Raw genomic sequence first — 12,628 nt, forward strand, 5'->3', positions numbered from 1 at the left:
CGGCCCTCTAGAAGATGAGCACTCTGCAACCACCACAGGAGGGACACCCTTGTCCTTGGTGACAGGGTTATCCGCTGATGCATCTGAAGATGCGATCCGGACCATTTGTCCAGCAGGTCCCACTGGAAAGTTCTTGCGTGGAATCTGCCGAATGGGATTGCTTCGTAGCCACCATTTTACCCAGAACCCTTGTGCATTGATGCACTGAGACTTGGCTCGGTTTTAGGAGGTTCCTGACTAGCTCGGATAACTCCCTGGCTTTCTCCTCCGGGAGAAACACCTTTTTCTGGACTGTGTCCAGGATCATCCCTAGGAACAGAAGACACGTCGTCGGAACCAGGTGCGATTTTGGAATATTGAGAATCCAATCGTGCTGCCGCAACACTACCTGAGATAGTGCTACACCGACCTCCAACTGTTCCCTGGATCTTACCCTTATCAGGGAATTGTCCAAGGAAGGGATAACTAAAATTCACTTCCTTCGAAGGAATATCATCATTTCGGCCATTACCTTGGTAAAGACCCGGGGTGCCGTGTACCATCCATACGGCAGCGTCTGAACTGATAGTGACAGTTCTGTACCATAAACCTGAGGTACCCTTGGTGAGAAGGGTAAATTTTGACATGAAGGTAAGCATCCTTGATGTCCCGAGACATCATGTAGTCCCCTTCTTCCAGGTTCGCAATCACTGCTCTGAGTGACTCAATCTTGAATTTGAACCTCTGTACGTAAGTATAAAATTGGGGGGATAGGGGTACCGGCGACGAGTGTGGCTAAAAACTATGTTTTTAAAGCTTAAAGTTAGGAGCCAAAAAATGTTTCTTTTAAAATTTAATTTTTTTTAATATATATGAGAGTAAAAACAGTTTCCAAGAATGGTTAAAAAACAAGCATAAAAAAACTTTTTGTCCATAAATAAGCAGTAAAAATACACTTAAAAGGATAGGAATTCAAAAAACTTAGCTTGTAAAATGTGGGTGGTCAGTATAGGCCCAACGCGTTTCGTCTCAACAGACTTCTTCAAGGGGTAGGGACAGAATGAAGCTGTATGTCTATTTATACCCATAACACTGAGTCAGGGGGTTGTGACATCATAATTGATCATGTGATAGGGATATACATTTATACATTAAAAAAGGTTAACAGAGCTAATATTTAAAAACACAGCTGGATTAGTTCATGTCAGACAGACTCCTTAGTTCAAAAAACGAGTGGTTACAGATAATAATGTGGGTGAAAACGTTTAAACGTTTAATCAATTATGATGTCACAACCCCCTGACTCAGTGTTATGGGTATAAATAGACATACAGCTTCATTCTGTCCCTACCCCTTGAAGAAGTCTGTTGAGACGAAACGCGTTGGGCCTATACTGACCACCCACATTTTACAAGCTAAGTTTTTTGAATTCCTATCCTTTTAAGTGTATTTTTACTGCTTATTTATGGACAAAAAGTTTTTTTATGCTTGTTTTTTAACCATTCTTGGAAACTGTTTTTACTCTCATATATATTAAAAAAATTTAAATTTTAAAAGAAACATTTTTTGGCTCCTAACTTTAAGCTTTAAAAACATAGTTTTTAGCCACACTCGTCGCCGGTACCCCTATCCCCCCAATTTTATACCTTTTTAACATTACCATACCAGTTTTGTATTTTTAGGGGTGGGCTGACACCTTTTTAAGGTTAAGTGGGCGTAAAGCTTTTATAACGGAAGTTTTTAAACACAATCGTATAGTTTTTACTGAGATTTTAACCTCACAAGTGGCGCTGTACTATCTCTTTTTTACTCTGTACGTAAGTGTTCAAAGATTTTAGATTTAGAATCGGTCTCACCGAGCCGTCCGGCTTCGGTACCACAACAGTGTGGAATAATACCCCGTTTCCTGTTGCAGGAGGGGTATCTTGATTATCACCTGCTGGGAATACAGCTTGTGAATGGCTTCCAAGACTGTCTCCCTGTCAGAAGGAGACATCGGTAAAGCCGACTTTAGGAAACGGCTAGGGGGAGACGTCTCGAATTCTAATTTGTACCCCTGAGATATCACCTGAAGGATCCAGGGTTCTACTTGCGAGTGAGCCCACTGCGCGCTGAAATTCATTGAGACGGGCCCCCCCACCGTGCCTGATTCTGCTTGTAAAGCCCCAGCGTATACTGAGGGCTTGGCAGAGGCGGGAGAGGGTTTCTGTTCCTGGGAACTGGCTGATTTCTGCAGCCTTTTTCCTCTCCCTCTGTCACGGGGCAGAAATGAGGAACCTTTTGCCCGCTTGTCCACGAAAAGACTGCGCCTGATAATACGGCGTCTTCTCATGTTGAGAGGCGACCTGGGGTACAAACGTGGAATTCCCAGCTGTTGCCGTGGCCACGAGGTCTGAAAGACCGACCCCAAATAACTCCTCCCTTAATAAAGCAATACTTCCAAATGCCGTTTGGAATACGCATCACCTGACCACTGACGTGTCCATAACCCTCTACTGGTAGAAATGGACAACGCGCTTAGACTTGATGCCAGTCGGCAAATATTCCGCTGTGCATCACGCATATATAAAAATGCATCTTTTAAATGCTCTATAGGCAAAAATATACTGTCCCTATCTAGGGTATCAATATTTTCAGTCAGGGAATCCGACCACGCCAACCCAGCACTGCACATCCAGGCTGAGGCGATTGCTGGTCGCAGTATAACACCAGTATGTGTGTAAATACCTTTTAGGATACCCTCCTGCTTTCTATCAGCAGGATCCTTAAGGGCGGCCATCTCAGGCGAAGGTAGAGCCCTTACAAGCGTGTGAGCGCTTTATCCCCCCTAGGGGGTGTTTCCCAACGCACCCTAACCTCTGGCGGGAAAGGATATAATGCCAATAACATTTTAGAAATTATCCGTTGTTATCGGGGGAAACCCACGCATCATCACACACCTCATTTAATTTCTCAGATTCAGGAAAACTACAGGTAGTTTTTCCTCACCGAACATAATACCCCTTTTTTGGTGGTACTCGTATTATCAGAAATGTGTAAAACATTTTTCATTGCCTCAATCATGTAACGTGTGGCCCTACTGGAAGTCACATTTGTCTCTTCACCGTCGACACTGGAGTCAGTATCCGTGTCGGCGTCTATATCTGCCATCTGAGGTAACGGGCGCTTTAGAGCTCCTGACGGCCTATGAGACGTCTGGACAGGCACAAGCTGAGTAGCCGGCTGTCTCATGTCAACCACTGTCTTTTATACAGAGCTGACACTGTCACGTAATTCCTTCCAACAGTTCATCCACTCAGGTGTCGACCCCCTAGGGGGTGACATCACTATTACAGGCAATCTGCTCCGTCTCCACATCATTTTTCTCCTCATACATGTCGACACAAAAGTACCGACATACAGCACACACACAGGGAATGCTCTGATAGAGGACAGGACCCCACTAGCCCTTTGGGGAGACAGAGGGAGAGTTTTCCAGCACACACCAGAGCGCTATATATATACAGGGATAACCTTATATAAGTGTTTTTCCCCTTATAGCTGCTGTATAGTTAATACTGCGCCTAATTAGTGCCCCCCTCTCTTTTTTTTTAACCCTTTCTGTAGTGTAGTGACTGCAGGGGAGAGACAGGGAGCTTCCCTCCAACGGAGCTGTGAGGGAAAATGGCGCCAGTGTGCTGAGGAGATAGGCTCCGCCCCTTTTTCGCTGACTTTTCTCCTGCTTTTTTATGGATTCTGGCAGGGGTTAAATGCATCCATATAGCCCAGGAGCTATATGTGATGCATTTTTTTGCCATCCAAGGTGTTTTTATTGCGTCTCAGGGCGCCCCCCCCCAGCGCCCTGCACCCTCAGTGACCGAAGTGTGAAGTGTGCTGAGAGCAATGGCGCACAGCTGCAGTGCTGTGCGCTACCTTGTTGAAGACAGGACGTCTTCTGCCGCCGATTTTCCGGACCTCTTCTGCCTTCTGGCTCTGTAAGGGGGCCGGCGGCGCGGCTCTGGGACCCATCCAAGCTGGGCCTGTGATCGTCCCTCTGGAGCTAATGTCCAGTAGCCTAAGAAGCCCAATCCACTCTGCACGCAGGTGAGTTCGCTTCTTCTCCCCTTAGTCCCTCGATGCAGTGAGCCTGTTGCCAGCAGGTCTCACTGAAAATAAAAAACCTAATCTAAAACTTTCACTAAGAAGCTCAGGAGAGCCCCTAGTGTGCACCCTTCTCGTTCGGGCACAGAGATCTAACTGAGGCTTGGAGGAGGGTCATAGGGGGAGGAGCCAGTGCACACCAGATAGTCCTAAAGCTTTCTTTAGATGTGCCCAGTCTCCTGCGGAGCCGCTATTCCCCATGGTCCTTACGGAGTCCCCAGCATCCACTTAGGACGTTAGAGAAAGTGTCGTGTTTATTTGTGGGCACAAAATTAAGACCTCTAGATAAAACACTGGTCTCCAATTCTGAAATGTCTCTTGATGATAAGTTATACACTACTTCTTGCTTTTTGAACTCTTTCCTCCTCTCCCTTTGACATTGCCTGCCACGTCTGGTTCTTTTACTTCGGGGCCCTCCAACTGGGTTCTCGTTTTCACACCTAAAGGGAGCTTAGAAGTTCTGTGTCCTGTGAAGTCTAAATCGACATTTGATCCCCATTCGATTAATCCGGCTATTAGATCCTATACAAGGACTGTGTCTAAATGTATAGATGAATGTGGAAGTTCTATTAAAATCAAATCTAATCTGTCTAAACAAGAGTTTAAAGCCCTCAATGATCTATCGGGTTATACTGATATAACAATCCGCCCTGCCGTTAAGGGGGGCGGTATTGTTATCCAGAATTTATCAGATTATAAAGCAGAGGTTTATAGGCAATTAGACAACACCACTGTATATGCTAGATTACATGTGGACCCTACCCCTAAATATGTCAAAGAATTATCAGAAGTATTGGGAGAGGCTGTACAGGAGGGAATTATTTCTAAGACAACTATGACAGCATTATTAGTTGATAGTCCTCGAGTTCCAATTTTCTATACTATCCCGAAGTTGCATAAAGATCGTCTGAATCCCCCGGGCAGACCAATAATTTCCGCCCGCGATTCCCTGTACTCAAAAGTCTCCCAATACATTGATTACTTCTTACAACCGGTGATACAACAGCAGAATACGTATCTTAAAGATACGACTTCATTTTTGGAAAAGCTTAATGGGATTGGTGAGGTGACTGGACAATGCTGGTTGTGCACGGCTGATGTTAACAGCCTATACACCAGCATTCCGCACCATCGGGGTATTGAAGCTGTAAAAACTCTTATTGATAATAACCAGTATTACACAGGTCCCGAGTTAGAATTTTTTCTCACGTTGATTTCTTTCACTCTGCATAGGAATTATTTTCTTTCCAATGATGAATTTTTCCTTCAAGCACAGGGTTGTGCCATGGGTTCTTGCTCCGCACCGGCATATGCAAATGCTTTTATGTTCGGTGTGGAGCATAACCTAATTTTTGCCAAAGAGACTAATAGGTCACATATGGCGCTTTACACGCGCTATATAGATGACGTGTTCATCCTTTGGACTGGCACACGTGAAGAGTTCATCTGTATGATGGATCAGGCTAACATCTTGGATGAGGATATTAAATATACCTATAATATCCAACCTGAAACCATACATTTCATTGATGTGAGAATCACGTTGTCTGCAGGTAAACTCACTACCTCAATTTATAACAAACCCACAGATGTAAATAGTCTGTTACATGCATCTAGTTATCACCCCACTCCCCTGAAATTTGGTTTATCATATTCCCAACTTCTACGGGTGCATCGCATCTGCAGTGATTTGGAGGATGAGAAGGTACAGATGGATGAAATGCTAAAAAAATTTCTGGAAAGGGGATATCCGAATAAATTGTTACAAGATGCCAAACAGCGAGCTTTAAAACAACCAAAGGTGATGGTTAACCGCGTAGACAAAGTGGATAAAAATGTTGATGCAATGATTTATGTATCTAAATATACACCAGCAAGCAAACAGATAATGGCTACAGCCAAAAGGGTTTGGCCGGTCATTACAGCAGATATAGGCTTGCCATCACTATCCACTCGATCCCTGTTGCCGTGCTATAAACGAGGGAGTAACATCAGAGATAGAGTGGTACATACAGACATTGCTAATTTGCAACCAGAGAAATATAGTTCTAGTTCATTCCTTGCTCGTAAGCCTGGTAATTATAAATGTACGGGCTGCGCTACACGTGTGTATACCTAGAAGTGGGTGATCATTTTATGCATCCACATACAGGCCAGAGGATCATGATTAAACAGGTTTTGACCTGTAGTAGCCGTTTTGTTGTATATTACATACGTTGTCCCTGTGATTTATATTATATAGGCAAGACAACTTGCCAATTTAAAGAGCGGATGACACAACATAGGAGTGCCATAAATCAATCATTGGAGGGGAAGGTAATAGATCAACCCGTTGCAAAACATTTCAAGCAACGTGGGCACAATCTATCCTCATTAAGATACAGAATTTTAGAACAAGTACCGTTCACTAAGCGGGGAGGTGATAGAGCTAAACAGCTCTTGCAAAAGGAGGCTCGTGAATACACCGTCTTAGGACGGTGTCTCCACATGGGCTTAATGAAACATTGTCCCTTTCATGTTTTTTATAGTAGAAGGTTTCAATAGGAGATTTCTATATTTAAGTCAATTTAGATGTGGGCCATGTATTAGTATGGTTTTATAATGTATTGTTGCGGTCATTTTGTGATTAGATATTGCTCATATATGAGAACGATGAAGGTGATTTACTAATGGGCTGCCACTCTTGTTTATGTTGAAGTTTCCATGGTGATGGGAGCACGCAAGCCGGTATGCGCCTGAGACGGGACTCTGCGGTCCGCAGTTGATGACGTAACCAGATGTAGCTACACGGAGCTCCGTGAGCGCCTGCACATGTGGTGATTTGTTATTTAAGGTAAGATGTTTTTGTATTCTATTCATTGTTGCTTCTGAAGACGGTCAATAAAGACCGAAACGTCAAGCTTGTTTAAACGGGGTGGTCTCGTTTATTCATTTGAATAAGTCCTTGGAGTGCCGCCAATTACATCCTTATATATATATATATATATATATATATATATATTATATATAGTGTATGTGGCTTCTGTACACACACACACACACACACACACACACACACACACACACACACACACACACACACACACACATATATTTCTCAATGAAGTACAGCAGCACTTGGGTCCTTGTCTGGAAAACCTGTATTAAGATGTCACATAACAGAGGGCCCTGAGGATGCTTTTACATAGTAAGTGGAGTACCGGATCAATAATTATATTGATAAGTTGCAGTCTGTGATGTAAAACACCCACTGGACGCAGTGCTACTCAATGTTTCTGTATTATTGTAAACTTCCGTCAGGATTTAGCTTACATTAAAATTAAAACGTTGATGACGGCATAGTGTGGCCAACCACAACTTATCAATTCCTGAGGGTACCGCCGTGTGTGCTGATATTATTTATTACAATGAGGGGCACCCAGGCATGCTGCTTCTTTATGGGACAGCGACATGCACACACAGCATACTTATAAACACAGAGCGCACACACATAATATACTTACACATAGAGCAGCTTGTCTTTGATGTGTGTGTGTACAGCTGCTTCAGTAGCTGCAGACATCCGTAACCCTGCGGACCCTGCCGGGGCATATATTCCCTAGCACTCAAACCTCGGAGCTACCTATAGCGGCGCGCTGAAGCTCCCCGGCCACTGCTTGTTTGGCTATCAGTGCTCTGCGTCAGGCGGCATGGATATAAAAGTGACCTGATGCGGAAGCACTGACAGCTGAACCGTCAGTGGCCAGGGAGCTCCGATTGCGCTTGGCACAGGGCTGGTGCAGAGATGGAGACAAAGCTGTCTCCGTCTCCGAAAAAAACAACAACGTTTTGTCAGGGGGGGTTTCTGCTGGGTACTCATAAAACCCCCTTGCATGCGCTACTGGATGCCACAAGAATGACACACGTGTACTTCCTTAAAGAAAAGAGTGAAGTGGTCAACAAAATTGAGGAATACAAAAACTTAGTGGAGTATAAGACAGGTCTGAAACTAAAGATTCTGAGATCAGACAACGGTGGAGAGTAAGATAACAAAGTCTTAGCCGCATTCCTTAGGAAATATGGCATAAAGCATCAGCTAACAATTGCCTACACACCGGAACAGAATGGCGTGAGTGAGCGGGCAAACCACACAATTGTTGAGAGAGCACAGACTATGTTAAGTGATGCTGGCCTGGAAAAGAAGTTTTGGGCACAAGCAGTATCTACTGCAGTATAACTAAAGAATCGTGCACCTACAGTGGCCGTCAACTCTACACTCCGATGTTTCCCTGTGGAACACAATGCAGAAAGGAAGCCAGTGTGGTTTTCAAAAGAAGTAGCAAGTATTGTGATATCAAAAAAGATGGAAATTTTAGGAAATATAAGCAAACACAAAATAATGAAGACAAAGAGATATATCTTGTTAGACAGAAGGAGACTAAGGAGGTAATCAGATGTGCAAAGGAAAAAGCTGATGAGAGAATGGCCCACTCAGTGGGTAAAGGAGGCAAAAGTTTTTTTTAGGTATATAAGCGAAAAGAGAAAAACAAAAGGCAGAATAATAAAACTAAATACAGAAACTGGGAGTCTTGTTGAGGGAGACAATGTAATAGCAGATCATCTTAATAATTATTTTTCCCTCCCCCAAAAATCTCAGTCCCCATCATCATTTTAGACCTATAACAGCCAAAAAGGGTTGTTATAAATGTTTTAAAAAGGAAATGTTTAATCTGTCCTTTCATCAAAAATGCGAGTCAAGAATTCTTCTCAAACGCCCTTCAACAAACTTTCAAAATGGAATACATTGACTGCCGAAATTACTATGGTGTATATGCAATTGCGGTCGAATTCTGGCTGGAATTCGACCGTTTTTAAATTCAACACAATTCGACAGTCGAATCCCGGCCTCCAGGGCCGGAATTCGACATATTCAATAAAAAACGGATTCGACAGTCCCGCTGTCGAAAAACGGACCAATTGACGGATTTGTGCGTCCTGGATTCGACTTTTTGGACGGCACAAAAGTGTTTAAAAAACCCCGAAAAAAAATGCGTGGGGTCCCCCCTCCTAAGCATAACCAGCCTCGGGCTCTTTGAGCCGGTCCTGGTTGTAAAAATATGGGGGGGAAATTGACAGGGGATCCCCCGTATTTTTATAACCAGCACCGGGATCTGCGTCCGGTCCTGGTGCAAAAAATACGGGAGACAAAAAGCGTAGGGGTTCCCCGTATTTTTAACACCAGCACCGGGCTCCACTAGCTGGAGAGATAATGCCACAGCCGGGGGACACTTTTATACTGGTCCCTGCGGCCGTGGCATTAAATCCCCAACTAGTCACCCCTGGCTGGGGTACCCTGGAGGAGTGGGGACCCCTTAAATCAAGGGGTCCCCCCCCTCCAGCCACCCAAGGGCCAGGGGTGAAGCCCGAGGCTGTCCCCCCCATCCAAGGGCTGCGGATGGGGGGCTGATAGCCTTGTGTCAAATAAAAGAATATTGGTTTTTTTGCAGCAGAACTACAAGTCCCAGCAAGCCTCCCCCGCAAGCTGGTACTTGGAGAACCACAAGTACCAGCATGTGGGGGGAAACGGGCCCGCTGGTACCTGTAGTTCTACTGCAAAAAAAATACCCAAATAAAAACAGTACACGCACACCGTGATAGTAAAACTTTATTACATACATGCCGACACACACATACCTATGTTCACACGCCGACCTCTGTCCACTTCTCCAAGTAGAATCCTGGCTCAATTAATCCTATTAGAGGCCAAGATAAAGATGGCTCCATCTGTAGTGCCCCTTACACTTTTGTCGCACATTACTAATGCATTTATACACGACACACATAATGCCCCTTACAAATAAGCCAAACACTATTGCACAACCAACCCACCTGTACACGGCACTCACACGGCCGCTAACACTGTGACCTCTGCCTCTGCTTAGATACAGATGTGTCCTCATACATCTTGCCTCAATACGCCATGCAGCAGTAGATGCCTGGCGTGAGTCAGCTGGCAGCTCTGCTAACGTTGCGTGCCTTTTTTGATGAAAATGCATCTTGTTTGTATTACTATGTGGCTAGGATGCACAAGCAGCTTCTGTTGATTAAAATGATACGTAGCATTTCATACGCAGATACAGCCACAGTCATAAAAACAGAATATAGGCATATTGCATATCATTTTAATCAGCAGAAGCTGCTTGTGCCCCTAGGCATACCAAATGCCCTAGACATTTGCCTAGTTTGCCTATGCCTAGGACCGGCTCTGCAGTTGAGGATGATAGACGTTCTTATACTGGATACCTGCTTGCACTAGCAGGCGCAGCCGTAAGCTGGACAAGTAGGAAACAATCCACAGTTGCTCTTACTACAATAGAGGCAGAGTACATGGTGCTCACAGAAACTTCAAAAGAAGAGCTTTGGATAAGAGTGACTATATGAATTAGGTCTTCTTTACCACAGTGAGATCATCAACATAAAGTGTGATAATAAGGGAGCAATTGATCTTTCTTGTAGCACAAAGCATCATGGATGGTCTAAGCACATTGCTATAAGACATCATTTCATTCGTGGACTAGAATATGGTTAATGTTGATTTATTCTTACTGTTTTTTGCTTTATGTTATGTTTTCGGTTACAGGAGTGACTTTATTGATTTGTTTGATAAAATGTCATATCCTTTAAACTTGTGACCGGAGACAGTCTTGAGCGAGGGGGAGTGTTTGGATATGGTGCGCTCTATACCGGTCTTCTTCTGTGTATCAGTCTATGGGTGCATCCCCTAGTGTTAGACCTCTAGTGCCAGGAGTCACTCGGAGGCGGACTTATATGATGTTGGTTCCTGTTCTTCCATCTCAGGGAGAGTGAGGAGAGTGTTACACACAGAGAGACTGAGAGACAGAGTCCTGGTGTACAAGGGTGCAGAGCTGAGACTGGAAGCAGATCTCAGCTACAGAGACTCACAGTGTTTCCAGTGCAAGCATCTTCTTATCTACAGTGGGAGTCAGACTGCACGGCTGTGCAGTCCTCCATGCTTCACCACCACAGACATCTCCTGATAAGTACTGCTACATGCTGTTATCTTGTATGATATATGGGCTCCTAATTACCGATATCAGTGCTACATCTGAGTCACCTGTGTTCACTAAATAAACCTGCGTTACTGTTTAAGTCACTAAGTGTGTGGACTGATGTCACTGCACCAGATAGCCCAGAACTCTCTGCCAACAGACATGGTATTTAAACTAAAACCTAACCTAAACCCTAATTGAAACCCAACCCTACCCTTAACCCTGATTGAAGCCTAATCCTAACCTTAATTTTACCCTACCCTTAACCCTAACTGTAGCCTAACGCTAAAATCATGTGTCAACATTCTGAATGTCAACATAATAACTACATTACTTTTGCAGCTGCTTTGTGTAGTAACCATTTGTGAAGATGCTACCTATTACCTTTGCATGCAGGATGGAGGGAGGGGGCGTAACTTGCTCTATCAGACTGGGAGCTGTATTGTGATGGCACAGCCCAGTACCATATACCAGCCCATCTCCGGCATGTAAGAGCAGCAGCTGTCAACTTCCCATAGGTAGGAATCTGCTGGCTGCTTCTCCTCCATGTCAGAGATCCACATTCAGTGTAGGGCACCTAAGGGAATAAAACATTGAGTGACATCATATTCTTTGTTCAATGTTTTGGGTGCCCTACTAGAGCATGGTGCCCTATGCCCCATGGTAGGGAAGGCGAGGGCTTTGCTTTTACCATCTGTCCTAGGATTCATTTTGCAACAGACACTGAAAGGAGAATGGCCACAGAGTAAAACACAGCCGAAGCACTTATAAAGAACCATACCTACTGAATATTGGCAATGGGAATGATCTTCTTATGTGTAGGACTTTAAGCTTTCAGATGTTTTCCCTTAATATTAATGATGGAATTACATTTTTTTCTAATGAGTTTTTAGCTAGCTGCATAATATATGGCTGACTTACTCTATCCATTTCTTTTTTAGTCATTCCAAACTTGTAGTGGCCAAGTAAGAAAGGCCAAACCTCTTTGCGAATATCATGTTCTACTCCTCCGTAATACACCAGCCTCAGTAGCTCCAGTTCCTTGTAATTCTACGGCACAAAAAAACAAGAGCATCCTCATTACATTATTATCCATACTGTGACAATGCAGAGTGAAAAATAAGAATTTACTTACCGATAATTCTATTTCTCGTAGTCCGTAGTGGATGCTGGGGACTCCGTCAGGACCATGGGGATTAGCGGCTCCGCAGGAGACAGGGCACAAAAGTAAAAGCTTTAGGATCAGGTGGTGTGCACTGGCTCCTCCCCCTATGACCCTCCTCCAAGCCTCAGTTAGGATACTGTGCCCGGACGAGCGTACACAATAAGGAAGGATTTTGAATCCCGGGTAAGACTCATACCAGCCACACCAATCACACTGTACAACCTGTGATCTGAACCCAGTTAACAGCATGATAACAGCGGAGCCTCTGAAAAGATGGCTCACAACAATAATAACC

The 12,628-nt window shown here is 44.2% G+C and overlaps 1 protein-coding gene across 3 annotated transcripts in view; it reads right to left on the reverse strand.

The window, feature by feature from the left end:
• Positions 1-12,628, reverse strand: part of SGSM2 (small G protein signaling modulator 2) — a 765,216-nt gene that overhangs the window by 48,503 nt on the left and 704,085 nt on the right. For all 3 annotated transcript variants that reach the window (XM_063956036.1, XM_063956035.1, XM_063956034.1), the window contains one exon: positions 12,090-12,218. In XM_063956036.1, the coding sequence (XP_063812106.1) occupies positions 12,090-12,218 (129 nt within the window). The remainder of the gene's footprint in view (positions 1-12,089; positions 12,219-12,628) is intronic.

Source organism: Pseudophryne corroboree, chromosome 2, assembly GCF_028390025.1.
Source record: "Pseudophryne corroboree isolate aPseCor3 chromosome 2, aPseCor3.hap2, whole genome shotgun sequence".
Taxonomy (NCBI): domain Eukaryota; kingdom Metazoa; phylum Chordata; class Amphibia; order Anura; family Myobatrachidae; genus Pseudophryne; species Pseudophryne corroboree.